General features: G+C 37.3%; 2 protein-coding genes across 2 annotated transcripts; one reads left to right on the top strand and one right to left on the bottom strand.

Annotated features, from left to right (window-relative positions):
- The first annotated feature begins 1,560 nt into the window (after positions 1 to 1,560).
- On the top strand, positions 1,561 to 5,337 carry ccsapb (centriole, cilia and spindle-associated protein b). Its single transcript, XM_062994844.1, has 4 exons — positions 1,561 to 1,610; positions 2,272 to 2,622; positions 3,621 to 3,913; positions 4,458 to 5,337. The coding sequence occupies exons 2-4, from the start codon at positions 2,289 to 2,291 to the stop codon at positions 4,635 to 4,637; spliced, it is 807 nt and encodes a 268-aa protein (XP_062850914.1). The 5' UTR covers positions 1,561 to 1,610; positions 2,272 to 2,288; the 3' UTR covers positions 4,638 to 5,337.
- Positions 5,338 to 6,578: 1,241 nt separating this feature from the next.
- rab4a (RAB4a, member RAS oncogene family) lies at positions 6,579 to 14,097 on the bottom strand. Its single transcript, XM_062995642.1, has 8 exons — positions 13,957 to 14,097; positions 12,840 to 12,920; positions 12,632 to 12,746; positions 12,410 to 12,472; positions 11,524 to 11,678; positions 10,970 to 11,065; positions 10,754 to 10,883; positions 6,579 to 7,748 (listed from the first exon to the last, which is right to left on the bottom strand). The coding sequence occupies exons 1-7, from the start codon at positions 13,970 to 13,972 to the stop codon at positions 10,768 to 10,770; spliced, it is 642 nt and encodes a 213-aa protein (XP_062851712.1). The 5' UTR covers positions 13,973 to 14,097; the 3' UTR covers positions 6,579 to 7,748; positions 10,754 to 10,767.
- Positions 14,098 to 15,129: the final 1,032 nt, after the last annotated feature.

The following is a 15,129-nucleotide window of genomic DNA, read 5'->3' on the forward strand; positions in this document are numbered from 1 at the left end:
TCGTGGCTTATTGCTTTTATAAAATGGCGGTCAACATAAAATATAATAAAATACAACAATGTTCAATTTATAAATGTTTTATTTACAAAAACACTTACAAAAAGCATTCTTCCGCGAAATCAGGTAGTCCGTTAACAGTGTTGCTAGGCAACATGAGGGCGAACATAACATTCACAATAAACATTCCTCCACAAACACTATTACACTATTTCTTAGACGAAACACCCGTTTAATGATTAGGATTACTGTTTATATTAATCTGGACATTTCCATGTATAGTACATGACTTAAAATAGTGTTCAACCAAATTTGTTTTTTTTCTTTTCAGTGGCGTATTAATATGGAATGATGTGAGGTGGTCATAGGTGCGAGTATATCGGGGTTCCGGTCCTAAAATCTGATTGGCTGAGCCGCGTTCGAAGCCTTTGTAAAATAAAGCAATAAGCCACGAGAGGCCGTGCATTACTGTGATTTTAGCACGGGAATGACGTTTTTGGCACGACGCGAAGCGGAGTAACGCACGGTCTCGAGTGGCTTATTGCTTTTATAAAACGGCGGTCAACATAAAATATAATAAATACAACAATGTTTAATTCATAAATGTATTTATTGTGTATAAACTTACAATGAAAGCATTCTTCCGCGACGCAAAATAGTTCGATTAACAGTGTTGCTAGGCAACATGAGGGCGAAAATAACATTAACTTTTTCTATTCAGTGGCGTATTAATATGGAATGATGTGAGGTGGTCATAGGTGTGCGTTTATCGGGGATTTTACAACGGCTTCGAACGCGGCTCAGCCAATCAGATTTTAGGACCGGAACTATCCGTTTTATAATCCCCGATAAACGCGCACCTATGACCACCTCACATCATTCCATATTAATACGCCACTGAAAAGAAAAAGTGAATGTTATGTTCGCCCTCATGTTGCCTAGCAACTGTTAACGGACTACCTGATTTCGCGGAAGAATGCTTTTTGTGTTTTTGTAAATAACACTTTTATTTATTGAACTTTGTTGTATTTTATTATATTTTATGTTGACCGCCGTTTTATAAAAGCAATAAGCCACTCGAGACCGGGCGTTACTGCTATGATTTTATCACGGAGGTGGAAAGACGACCTTCCCCGTGATAAAATCGCAGTAACTTATTGGCTTATTGCTTTATTTTACAACGGCTTCAAACGCGGCTCAGCCAATCAGATTTTAGGACCGGAACTATCCGTTTTATAACAGACAGTTAATGACTGAATGCAAATGCTAAATGTTGCTACTCTAACATCCCTAGATGTATGCTAGTGATTGTTTCCCTGAGGTGAACTGGCGCTCCATCGAATGTGTGTTTCTGCCCTGCACACACTTGTACCCCAGACGAGGATGGCGTTAGTGAAAAGTAATAAATGGATTAAATGTTAAAACGAGTTAGTACTCGGGTGTAATCCTGACCTGTTGCTGTGTGCAGTGTTGGATTGAAACAGTGGGCGGAGCTCAAATCAAACCAGCAGCCGCAGCAGCGCTACTGTCAGGTTTATTAACGACGTCAACAAACACCATCATCAATCAGCTGCTTCTGTACTATTCTGATCGGCTTAGTGCAACTCAAAACCGTAAGTCAACCCGAATTGCTTATTCAGTCAGATTTAACTGCATTTAACAGCCATGATACCATGACGAAAACGAGCCAAACAGCGATCCGATTCAAACACATGGCGGATCTGCTGGATTATGGAAGGAAGATAAGAGCAGTTCAGTTATACAGTTCAGACTCATTGTTTACAAAGAATTGATTTAATACAGTCTGTCACATCCAGTCAACATCATACTGACATGTTCATAGTGAGGGATTATCCATGCTTAGGTAACAGTGCACTTTACTATAGACTTACAATTTATTAAGATGCAAAGTATGCATTCTCGTTTAAGGATTACATCTCTGCACGGAAATACAATTAAACCAACACACCAAAAAGACAAGGCTTTGTATTTGTAATGTCACCGCATTTTATCAGATTAAATAAATAAAATAGTAAAACGACGCCATGTGTGTATTAAATAGGCTGAACTACAAGGGTGCGTTCAAGAGCTACCACGAGCAGCCGATCACTGATTGGTTCCCTCTGAGAAAAACGCTTCCCGTTTGCTGCCTGTTTTTATTTAAATGTGGGGCGGGAGCTGAGAAGAAGTTGTTTTACTTCATACATACAGTCATTTTGCTATAATGTTCAGTATAAGCATGACTATAATATAAGCTTGACCATCTCTGTACAGTTTAATTTTAGGGGAACATGGTGACCAAGCGAATCAGGTCAGAATATATGAAGAAATTTAAAGACCCCAAATGGGAAACGTACGCGAAGTGTTATGAGGACTTGGTGAAGTACAGGCTGTCCAGGAGACTGTTGGAGCAGGCACACAGCCCGTGGTTTTGGGATGAAAGTGGAAGCGACACAGAGTCCAGTGGTGAATCAACACCTCAGCACAGGAGGACAGTGGAACCAGTCCAGCTGCAAGAACAAAGTGAACCAGAGGCGACTGTAGAACAACCTGAACAGCAAACTGCAGAGGCAGTAAACACTGAGGGTTCTGATGCAAGAGAGGCTGAAACAAGCCACATCAGGGGTGAGATGATTACGAGGTTAACTTTCAGAAGTTACATTTTGTTATTCAGTCTCTGATTTACAAGTAAACTACAAATGTGCAGGGACATACGTTTTTGTGGCCAATTTTTGTTCTATAGTTTTCTTCAAATCACTTCAAACATGCACTGAATGCTTGTCTTAGCTTTGAGAAATTATTGACAATTTTTTGAAAAATGTTAAAGTTAGTTTTTTATATTTATGAGAAAATACATGGGCATGAGCTTGTTTAAATTTTTTCCTGCCTGTCATGGTACAAATATGCCTTTAAAGGCTTTCAACTTTACCTCAGCTTTACTCAAGTGTAGCTGACTCCTTTGTGGAATTGCTAAAGTCTCTAGATTTTCATTTTCCTGCAAGAAGTATAATAATGGTATATGTTAGTAAAAAGGCATCTTAATTTTTTGGTTATGTCTTCAGATTTTACATATTAGATTAACATTATTGTTATAAATAAACTAATAATGTAACGTGGCAAGCCTCAACTTTTTTTTTACCCAAGTGTGATTACATCACCAGCCTTAGATTTTTTAAATGTAATATTTTACAACAGTGCTAGTCTAGTCCTCCCTCACCAACAAAAAAATAAATACAGGCCATTGTGCTTGTACATGCTGTCCCAAGTCTTTAGAAATTGAAGTTTGTAGGTTTACTTAATATGATGTTCAATGTTTGTAAATACAAAGTAGGTGAACCTGTAAAAACTGGCATCTCACAATACATGATACGTTATTAAGGTATTTTATAGGTGATTTGTATACATATGACTGAAGGTTTATTATTTTGAAAACTGTTATTTAGTTGGGCTATTGCTGCTATATTACTGACGAGTCAATTATTCAGTATACTTAAATTCTAAGACAAATTTGTTTTACTCTGTTTTTTAAGATCCAAGTGATTTTTGCAGCTAAACTAATCAAACTATTATACTAAAGCATACCACACAGACATTCTGACTAACTAACCACTTCTCCTTAACAGAACAAGTTACAGAAGATATTGAACCTCAAGAAAAGGAGGAAGAAAAAAGCAGAAACGTTTCCCGTACTGCAGCTCTTATACATTCACAAACGGATCCCCGTGTACAGAACAACACTAAACGAAAGACACACTATACACAAAAGCCAGCCCGACCAAAGGCCAAGCATACCATCACCAAAGACACTGATAAAGGAAGCAGACATCCTTTTGCTCTGTATGGCTCAGGAGAAAGACAGGCAGATATGGCTTCTAAAAGAACCCACAACGTGAGTGCAGGTGCATCAACCAAAGAGGTGAGCTGCTTCTTAACTGCATTTGTTTGTTTCTATGTTTATATGAACAAAAGTGAGTAAAAATACTGAATTGAACAAAATTAGAAAGAACATTTAAACTAATATATAAGTGGTTAGCATTAGCAGGAGGTTTGGTTTACATTGTGACGTGTGGTTACATGGTGTAACCACACCATTTAACATCTGAGTTTATATCTCTGAGGAACCTGTGAGTTCTTTATGTGTGCTCGGGTGGCGCAGAATTAAATTATGCTAGCTCATTTACTGCCAGGATCCAGGGTTCAATCCCCAAGCGGTGCTATCGGCCAATCGGGCGTCTACATACAGACATGATTTGCTAGCTCAGGGGAATAGGGGATGGCTAAAGCCATGAGATAGACTGGAGTTCTGTCCAAGGTGTTACTGCATTGTGCCCAGTGATTCCATGGAAGTTGAAGCCACCACAACCCTGACCAGAATAACAATGTGGTAAAACATGGAAACAAAATGGAAATCATGACATGGTTTACATTTGTTTATGATGTACGCTCCTCTTTGTGTTTAGATCCATGAATCAGCGCTACGAGCAAAAACCAGACGAGAGGTTGAGAAACGGATAAAGAAAGTGGGCAAGGAGAGAGCAAAATCTGCTGACCAGGAGAACCTAACCAGAACCAAGCCTTTCCCTGATTATAACCCATGGATGACTGAGTACATGCGCTGCTTCTCTGCTAGATCACAGTAAACCTCCTAAGACTGTTTGGATTTGGCTTGGCAATCTTTTAAACTAGATTACTATTATGCAAATCAATCAGGAAAAAGACATTTTATCTTGCAAGACGGGCACTATGTGTCACTTTTTAACTGGGTTATTGACTTCAAAATCATGATAATTAGTTTCCAATAAATAACTGTTAATTAACTGCATCATTATACAGAATGACATGGTTATGCATCAGGTAGTGTGACTGACACACAGTACCAGGGTTATAAGGACCTTGGATTGAATTGCTCCACCGGCCGTGACACATTTTCAGTGTCTGCATAACTTTCAATAAGATAAATACACTATATGTCCAAAAAGTAGACACCTGAGCATGAGCTTTTTGGAAATCCCATAACAAAATCATGAACAGTTATATGGAGTTGGCATCTTGTTTGTGCCTATAAAAGCCTCTATTTAATAGGAATTATTACATATGTGAATTTAGATTGTTTAAACTTATTTCTTTGCAGTGGCAAATCAGATTAGTGTATTTTATCTCTAACACATGACAAGAGAGCAGCCTGTACTGGGACTAATGGGTTTCATTAAAACCACAATGTTTTAACTAAACTGATCTGGGTCAAATTACCATCCATTTACACATTCCAAGTGTTGTCAACAGTTTTCATTTTGTAACCTATTATATAATGTTGTTTAACATTGTGTAATGTGTTTTGTAATATAGTAACTTGTAGTGTTTTTAATACGTAGTGCACTAGCATTGTATTGGACTGATGCATTTCTAATTACAAAAATGCATCAGTATTGGTATTAATTCCAATCCAATGACTTTTTGTAAACTGTGAATGTGTATTATTTGATTGACAGCACCAACCATGCACATGAACATAAAACAGTTGCCATAAAACCTAATACAACTTATCACCCTCCAAGACATCTCAGGTATGGTTTCTGGATGACATAAAATGAACTGTATTTTGATGATGCAGGTGCATATTTTCTAATATAGAGTAATCTTGCAATAATATAGCAGCTACTACTCTTTAATACAATAATTACATGTAGTGACTCAGTTATTTAAATTCTAGTGAGCTGCCTCATTGTGTTTTGCTCATAGGATGGATAAAGCCTGAAACGTTTTTCCATGTGAGCTAAATAGATCTTGAAATGACATTATGACAATTGCCATTCTGGTAAAAAAAAAATACCAAGAATACCTATCAATCTTTGTAAACTTTAGTCTAGGATTACATTTTTTACCTAAACACTGAAATGTATTTTGTCACTTTGTCCTAAATGGTAAAATGAAATGTATTTAACATGATAGAAATCCCTTCTATAATTTGAATGTATGTGCTTTGTCTGTTTTGTGTAGTATTAAATCGTAACGGTGTAAATGAAGCCATAATGTTTTAACTGAGCCACTGAAACAATAAAGTACCACTGACTGTTAAAACACAGAAAATTGCTTATGCAGTGCTTCTTTAAGACGTTAATGTGTTCGCCTGTATTTTAATGTTAGTATGTTTACATTTGTAATTGAAACTGCAGTGGAACTCTGATCGCAGACCTTTAAAGAGTTATTGGAGTTTCTAATACATTTCAGAACTTAAGCAGCAAAAAATGTTTCAGGTATTTGAAATATTGACAGTTGTGGGTTTTTTCTGTTGCTGTTGTACTTGTCTGCTTTCTGTGTCACCAAAATGAGGTTTTACGTATCAATAAACCTTTGAATAGATCTACCTTATATGTCTTCTTTGTTTTGGCACTTTTTCAGTGTAAAACTCTCGAGTGCGACATCACTGTTAAAGGTGTTAAATTGAAATCAACATTCAATATTCAAATTATTACAGGATAACTTATTTTCTCCACACAAAATAGTGTATTAGCACTGTAAGCCCATCTGCCCGTTGCTGGCCTATGTGCTAACTGTATCTAAAAAAAACAATGACAAAAGGCTGTAGACTCTAATATGTCCCATGTACATTTAATTGTGACCAATGCAAACTAGTTTATTAACATTTCACTAGCCGACCCGTCATCCTGGCTGTGTTCTACATCTACAAACTACATAGTGTATTAGAATGCTATCTAACACCACAGCTATTCAACTTTATTCTATTTAATACATTACTATGATACTGTATTAAATAGGTTATATTATGTTCCTATTTGAAAAGTAGCTTTTAACAAATATGCAAGGATATAATTTTATATCTAAAGCTTATACTTTGTATCTTATGTGTTGTCAAACATTTCACTATGAACACTGAGCAGTGTAGGTATAAAAAGATTGTACACCTTTTTCCAAAACACTGAGCTTATTACAGACACAAAAAAACCTTAGATTTGAAAATGACACTACGTTTAATAACATTTTGCACGAGTCAGTAAAATGAACATTTTCAAACAAAATAGCAGCATTTACATATGCTGTATATAGTAACACTAAGTAAAAGTGTCTTGTCAATGTATCTGAATTTATTACTATATATAGGTATTAAAGAAAAGTGGTCTATGGCTGTCCATTTATGCTGTATAATAACATTCAACGTTTATACAGTAACATAACTTCTCTGATATATGCTGTTCACAAACACACTGAAATGAAGTAACAGTGCATTCTCTCCACACAAAGCGACCGCTTTTAAAAACATGGGCTAGTTCAGTATAATACCTGCAGATCAAAGGGTTACCCAAAACATCCGTCAGCTGCAGAGTTAAAAATACAATATTATGATATGACCTTTAGGTGAACGACATTGTCCCAAGCTGATAAAACCTCATTCCGGTTGTGGTAATGCAGTCCATAAAACATGCTCTGAAGTAATGATCTAGGTTCTTCTTTACACAAAACCTACACAGTTTAATGGGGGCAGAACAGGACATAGAGGGTTACGATAGCTCAGTGCAGAACATTAAAAGCGATGACCTGGATTTACCACGAGCAGTGTTTTGAACACGGTTGGTGTTTTTTTTTCCGCCTTGGACTGGATTCTAGAGCGCAGCGACGTTCCGGGATCTCAGACACGTCTGAACTGAGGTAAAAGGAAGGAGAGGGAAGAGTTTCTCCACTGTCACAAGTCATCACATTCCCACAATGATGTCCGTGTCAGCACAAAACCTTGCCTGATGAGCAAGAAGAGGGACACTGTGATTAGCACATACATGACTAAAGAAGCATGCTTACTATTTTTTTTATATTATTTCACTAAATATAGTGAATGCATAATAAATAAATTATGAAATATTGTGTTTACCTTCTGTTTTTAGAAAAGGTGCTTTTATACAGTTCTCAGTTATCACAAAAGAATGCAGACTATTATTAGCCTAGAGTTGAACCAGTCGCCTTCTGTTCCGTTTCTGTGTTAGGTTGTCTTGAAGTAGCTGCCTGTTAATTACTCTTCTATGTCTACAGATACCTTGGATTCACCATGTATATCTATTTCTGGTTAGCATTCCAAAGTAGCCAAATAAGGCACCTTAGACGCCAAGGGTCCAGGAAGGACACAGGGTATCTGTAGTTAAATATATCCAATGCCTTGCACTTTTCAGGGTTTGTGTGTAAGTGCTGTCCAGCTGATAATATTTAGGGGTGGGACTAGAGTAACTAAAGTAAGAAAGAGTTTGGGGACTTGTTCTTACTCAAGTTGGAAAAGACGGTGATCTGGGGTGTGTGTGTGTGTGTGTGTGTGTGTGTGTGTGTGTGTGTTTGGCAGAGAAGGATATGGTTAATGTGGCTCAGCACTGATGTGTCATAGTCACTCCGGCATGCAGGAGCAAACTTGATCAGGGCTCAGGGGGCTTAAATGACCAAAATAGCCACATATATTAAAGTGGACTCCTCCTTCCTCAAACATACCAAATACAGAACAGATGCTGTTGTGCTGCTACCAACATCCTTTTACAGACAAAATAAAAAGGAAGGGGAAGTCATATAGGACCACATAGGACAGTTTGTCTGACACAGGTTCTATAGGTATATAGCTCCACTGTGCTGTCTATCATTCAAATCCAGTCTGAGAAAGACTTAATAACTGATCAGTTAGTAAATATGTTACTTTAGTTATACTTGACTGCCAAAGGTTTGTTTAATTTAAATGCATAATCACAGGCATTAAAAAAAGAGTTTGTCCCAACATCGCTGCTAAACCAGCCTCCACTCTGCTGAGCAGGTTTTTACTAGATTGTGGAATACTGTGATTTTCTTCTATTCAGCTACAAGATCATTAGTATGGTAGGACACTGTTTTTAACCTTTTAACAATAAGCCCTGCACACAGTTCAAGGTTCAATTAATGACAAAAAATCTTAATTTAGTAAATAAATTACAATAATTTAAAAAAATTGCAATGTTCAAATATGTTTACAATGCAAGTCAATTAGATTTTCCCATCGCAAACTAAGTAAACCATTTTTTAAAATCTGTTTGCTGTATGGGAAACTGCCAATCTGAAAGAGGAAATGGACCTTCCTCAAACTGCTGCCATGAAATTAAATTAAGGAATCCTGCCCAAATAAGCAAACAGGCCAGAGCTTACCACACTTTACAACTGGCCATATGCATTCAAGCATTTACAGTTCACCTGGGATTTGTCAAACCCTTATTTATCCACCTGACAGCTAGATGATGAAGCGTCCAGAGTCCATCAAAACCGAGGGCCAGAGATGGGTTGAAAGTGAATGGAAATAAAAACTGCTGCTGTAAGACACCTACTTTATTAAAAAGGATGGCCAAATATTTTTGACTTAAAAAGTACTGTCCACAACTGGTCTAAATGTTGTATATACTGTTCAGAGTCGTGGTTGGTCTGGTTTCCCTGGAATCACTGGTTCAATGCAATCACACACCACAGAATGCATAGCAACCCATTGTGTCCCCTCAGCTGCATACATAGCCAATCCCAGACATAGCCAGTAATGTCTGTATGTAGACGCCTGATTTACTGTTGGGGATTCAAACCCTATATCCCAGCGGAAGTAAGCTAGGACAATTTACCACCCACACACCTGGATTAAATTATAGCTGCAAACTACTGATATACTTAACTCTCTAAATCAGATTAATTCAGATACCATTTGCTTTCACCAGCATTTTCTTTTCACTCCTGAATCCTGGTTTTACAAGGCCTCCTGGCACATGCAATACACAAAACTATAATTAAACCAAGTGCTTCAAATCTTAAATGTCTAAAGTAATGCACACCACTCTGACCCTGATGAAATCTCTCTGAAGCCTTGCTATATTTAGTAAGTGTAGAGATTTTGAGAGTCGTGCACAGGAGCAGCTATGGCTCCCAACAGCATCTGTTTCCTTAACAGCGATGAGGTGACAGAGTTCAACTTTATTCTGACATTTTGAAACCACGCAGCTGAGACACTCAGCAAATTTCTATTTTCTTTTTTTTATTTTAGTTATGCCATGTCATATCCAGTTATCTAGTTTTACATCTTTTACTATTGCTGACCCCTAACCTTACCAAGAAGGGCCTTTCTAACACCCCCTCCAACATGTGTGTGGCAGCCAACTACTTCTTTTCACCAGCACAAGGCGGGTTCACACAGTAATCAATATCTACATGGAAAATTTGTGGTACAAAGAAAGACTATTTTGTTGAAATTCTGACTTAAAGGTGTGTAAGCAGATGTAAGTAAAACAATACTGACTAATAATTTGAAACCTAGGCATCGGGGGTGTACACATTAGTGCCAATGTAAATATGGAGGGTTAGGAAGTGCATCCATCATAAAAACTGTACCAAATCTAACATGCGGATCAGAAGTCAGCAGATGAGCAGGGTACCTGTGGAAACTAGCCAGCAGAGATGGTAATTTCATCAGTCATGAAAAAAACCCTCCGACATTCCCACCCTAGGATGAGCCAATCATTGTTTTTACAGAAACTGACCTTCTGGTGTGCTAGTGTGTTTTACAGCTGAGCCACCTGAGCCGCTTACATGTCATTCTTTACATTTAAGAACTTCCCACTCGCTTTTACATTCTTGCTCAACATTATCTTCGTCTCATTTGTTTACATACAAGCCTTACTCCATCACTTTCTTTGAGTACAAGTACTAAGACAACTCATAATTTAAATAAATTATAAACATGTCAAATCTTAAGGTTTGATCTTACCTGGCTGTTCATCTCTAACAACCACACTCTTGCACGCTCTCAGCCTGAGCTCGTCTAGGAGAACGAAGCTGCCGTAGTGCGGCATCTCCATACTGAATACCTGAACCCATCCGCTCTGGATCTAGCTCACCTACACACAAACCAAAGTTTATTAGAACCGTCTAAACACTATCTACACTAGATTACACAGCAGAAGCCTACATTCTGTGCTCATACCTGATTCTATTTTGTTGAGAATTTTGCGGGCACACTGAACAAAAGCATCCTCCACATTTTCCCCTGTTAAAGCACTGGTTTCTAGGAACATGAGCTCTGAAATGCACACACACACAGTTATTCATTAATACAGTTATTCATTAATAAATTATTCATTAATAACTTTAACTTGTTAATCATTTATGGCCTGGCTTAATATATGCTTGTAAAAATATTAGCCTCCAGTAGAATTTGAGCTTAATCCTCCCAGTAGGACTAAGGCTTAATGCAATCCTGCAGTGGCCTCTTGTGGTACATGTGGTATATGCAGCATGCATTAAATAAAGTTTTTTTTTTTTTTTTTACTACATAAAAACCAGATTTCAATTTATTTAATTGATATTTTCTTCAGTAGGATTAGTATAGCAATACTCTTTATTTAAAAAAACCCCACAAAACTAAACTAATATATATATACTGTATATATGAATGAATATATATAATTTTTAAATATAATAAATACTAAATCCTGTTTGAAAATATAGACAGATAATTGTGAAACTTTGCAGACATACCATTCTCCTGAGCAAAGCGGGATGCCTCCAAAAAGGTAACCTCACGATCTGCATCCAGGTCCTTTTTATTGCCACACAATATTATGACAATGTTCTGGCTGGCCAACATCCTGGCATCCGTCAGCCAGTTGGTCAAAGCGTTATACGTCTCTCGACTGAAAAAGATATACATATTTAGGAACTTAATATACAAACATCCACATAAAAATAGCCTTAAAAGAGGTCAAACAGAATGGCTGGTAAATAAGAACCCACTGAAAAGACTATTTTTAAGGAGCTCCAGTAATATAAAAATAGATAGTTTAGGCCACTGGTTGAAGTATACAATATTGAAGTAATAAAAACTAAAATACTTCGTAAATTAATTTTAATCCGTCACTATATGGATTTTACTTTAATAGTCCCAAACATACAGTGTAATGACTCATGTAACCTGAAATTGATGGGTCTTTTTTTATACTCGTCAGGGTTGCAGCAGGTCGGGTTTCACTGTGAAACACTGGGCACAGGAACAAAAAGGAATTTTTGTCTGTCTAGATGTCTCACTGGCCGATAGCACTGACATCTACAGTTTCAAACATTTGTTTGTACAAAAACTATTTCTGAAAAAAATTTAAATATATGTATTATGTTAATTCTTTTTTTTGGAAAATAGTGTATTTCATTATGTTTAACATGTTTATTTGGCACTTGTAATAAACTGTTCACTACAATCTTGATTATAAAGTATGATTATATGTTGAAGTAGTTCTAAGTATTTGTTTATCCTACTGTTCCACGTTACAACCATGTTCCCTAGGTTATTCTGTTTTTTTATTTAAGAAGAAGACTGATGACAGTCAGTTATCGGTTAAAAGAAATTGGCTAAATGTGAATCACTACTTACCTGGTAATATCATAAACAAGAAGAGCTCCTGCTGCACCTCTGTAATAGCTTCGTGTAACAGATCTGAAAAACAAAAAAAATAGTCAATAATCTGGGAAATCATGTGTGTTGTAGGTTGTGGTGTGTCAAATGCCACTGATAAAGCAGATTATTTAATCTTAGTAATACAAATCAGCTTTCCAGTCATCACTCAAATAAAGGATAACTGGGTTATAAATGCACCTGAACCGTTCCTGTCCTGCTGTGTCCCAAATCTGTAGTTTAACAAACTTGTTGACCACATTGATGATCTTCGAGCCAAACTCTACTCCAATTGTATGATTCGAGTCATCTTTAACTGCAGAAACAAAATACAAAAATACACATCACTAAACGGCACAAAATGCTGCTCACATTCTACTAAGATATATTGATTTTAAAATAGACGTACATTTCTTCTCTATAAACTGGTGTAGGAGACATGATTTTCCAGTCCCTGCATTTCCAATAACTAGGAACTTGAACAGGAAATCTGAAAACAAAACAAGGACGTTATTTGCTCATAACAGCATTTATAAAATGACATTTAAAAAAGGTTACAATGCAAAGTGATATTTATGAGATTTTAAATACTAAGCCTATGTTAAACTATGTTAAAGGGTTTCACAAGTTAAAACACTACAAAACAATACAGTTTCTTTTTAACTACTATGTTTGGAAATTATCTTGATGGTACTGCAGCAGCTGCCAAGTTGCTTGTTTCATAATAAAACTATGCCATGGTTTTAAAATATTACTTTAAGGTAACTATGTTTATTACATCATTAATTATGATACTTTAGAGCTTTATGATGCTTTATGTCCTTTCCTTAACCATAACCATTCACTGCTTACAAATGAAAACATGGTAGACTCCTTTGCTAAGTGGCTTGCTCCTTATGACACTGTGTTTGTGAGTATGTATGGTGGTGTTGGGGGTGTTGTGGACTTTGTCCAGTGTTGTAGCTCACCTTTTTATAAAACTAGACCCAAAAGTCCTGTATTCAGAACCTTTAAATGTGTTACTATAACCTGTAATTTAACTGCTTGACTGTCAATGAAAACTAAATAATCAGACTTAAATCTTAGAAACTACATACATATACATTAGCAATCATTTATAAAGTAATAATAAAAAGATTGGGTAGTGTGTCAGATAATTAGGGGAGTATGTTTAGTGTAAGTTGTTGGTGAATGCAGTGCTATATTAAAGCTAGCTGGGTGAATATAACGGTTTGACGTTGCGTCACTGCGTTGTTTACATTGTAACCGAGACCAATCTGACTAAACCGCGTTTCTGTGCTACACTTAACATTAAGAATCGATGTCACAGTGGATCGGTGTTAAATGACTAGATGTTCCTAAGAAGACAGACAGTAAAATGCTGTAACTGCGGTCAGGTAGCGGGATCAGTGTGTATGGGCGTAGCTGCTGTTATTATCTTGCGCTGTATCTAAACACCTGCTAATTCAGTGCAGCGTCGCCGAGAACTAAAGCAGAGAACTAATGTCTAAACATAAACACCATACCGTAGGTCTCCGACATTGTAGACGCTGGGTTTGTTTTAAATAGCTATATAAATCTCCCAGTTCAGTCTAGGAGGATATTAAATAAAGGAAAATCCCTCAGAGGGATCCGCGCATCCTGCTCGAATATACAGGCCGCAAGCTTCCGGTTCTGATTTTCAATGTAAAAGCCTGTGAGGACGGAGCTGCAGTGCTAATGTGAGGTAAACAACATCAGGTTCATCCAGAGTGAGTTCAGGTTATCACACAGATGTTCACACTCAGTAACAGTCTTACTAAAGTAAAGTAGCTATTTCTTTAAAATACTTACCCAAAATAGTCGAATTAGACGTTCAAGTAACTAACTGAGCAGAAGTAAGGAACCAACAAACCTCTATAACAGTGGTTCTTATAGTGGGCCTTGTTTGTTTGTTTGTTTGTTTGTTTGTTAGGATTTTAACGTCATGTTTTACACTTTGGTTACATTCATGACAGAAACGGTAGTCACCCACCACACAAGGTTCATCAGTTCACACAAGGTTATATCAAACACAGTCATGGACAATTTTGTATCCCCAATTTACCTCACTTGCATGTCTTTGGACTGTGGGAGGAAACCGGAGCTCCCGGAGGAAACCCACAAACTCCACACAGAAAGGACCCAGACCGCCCTGCCTGGGGATCAAACCCAGGACCTTCTTGCTGTGAGGCGACAATGCTACCCACTTAGCCACCGTGCCGCCCTAGTGGGCTTTGGAGAACTCTAAAGGTCTGTAATGTTGTGTTAAATCTTACTAATTAAAATGTAAAAGTTTGGTTATTTGTAATAATAGTTTATTTAACTGGTCACTGGTCACAAGGGGTTTAACATTAAGGCACACCAGATTTGAAAAAGTCACACACGAACACACTCACATTTACACTTGGGGTAATTTTAGTAGCTCCAGTTAAACTGACTGCATGACTGGGCTGTGGGAGAAAACTGGAGCACCCGGAGGAAAACCATACAGACACGGGGAGAACATGCAAACTCCTCACAGAAAAGACCCAGAATGCTCCACCTGGAAATCAAACCAAAGATCTCTTTGCTGTGAGGTGACAGTGCTACCCACTGAGCCACCGTGCCACTTCCACACCTTTATTACAGTGATTCCTAAAGTGGTTCTTACACTCTGGGGGTCTGTGACTTGGTGTTAA

This window comes from Trichomycterus rosablanca, chromosome 5 (assembly GCF_030014385.1).
Source record: "Trichomycterus rosablanca isolate fTriRos1 chromosome 5, fTriRos1.hap1, whole genome shotgun sequence".
Lineage (NCBI taxonomy): Eukaryota > Metazoa > Chordata > Actinopteri > Siluriformes > Trichomycteridae > Trichomycterus > Trichomycterus rosablanca.

What these genes read in the sequence shown, in the direction of transcription:
- ccsapb (XM_062994844.1), top strand. Translation starts at nt 2,289, where the DNA reads ATGGTGACCAAGCGAATCAGGTCAGAATATATGAAGAAATTTAAAGAC. An exon ending in TGAAACAAGCCACATCAGGG is followed by an intron (nt 2,623 to 3,620) that starts GTGAGATGATTA and finishes TCTCCTTAACAG; the next exon opens with AACAAGTTACAGAAGATATT. An exon ending in CAGGTGCATCAACCAAAGAG is followed by an intron (nt 3,914 to 4,457) that starts GTGAGCTGCTTC and finishes CTTTGTGTTTAG; the next exon opens with ATCCATGAATCAGCGCTACG.
- rab4a (XM_062995642.1), bottom strand. An exon ending in CTTGTTTATGATATTACCAG is followed by an intron (nt 11,679 to 12,409) that starts GTAAGTAGTGAT and finishes TATCTTTTTCAG; the next exon opens with TCGAGAGACGTATAACGCTT. An exon ending in CCGCTTTGCTCAGGAGAATG is followed by an intron (nt 11,066 to 11,523) that starts GTATGTCTGCAA and finishes TGTGCATTTCAG; the next exon opens with AGCTCATGTTCCTAGAAACC.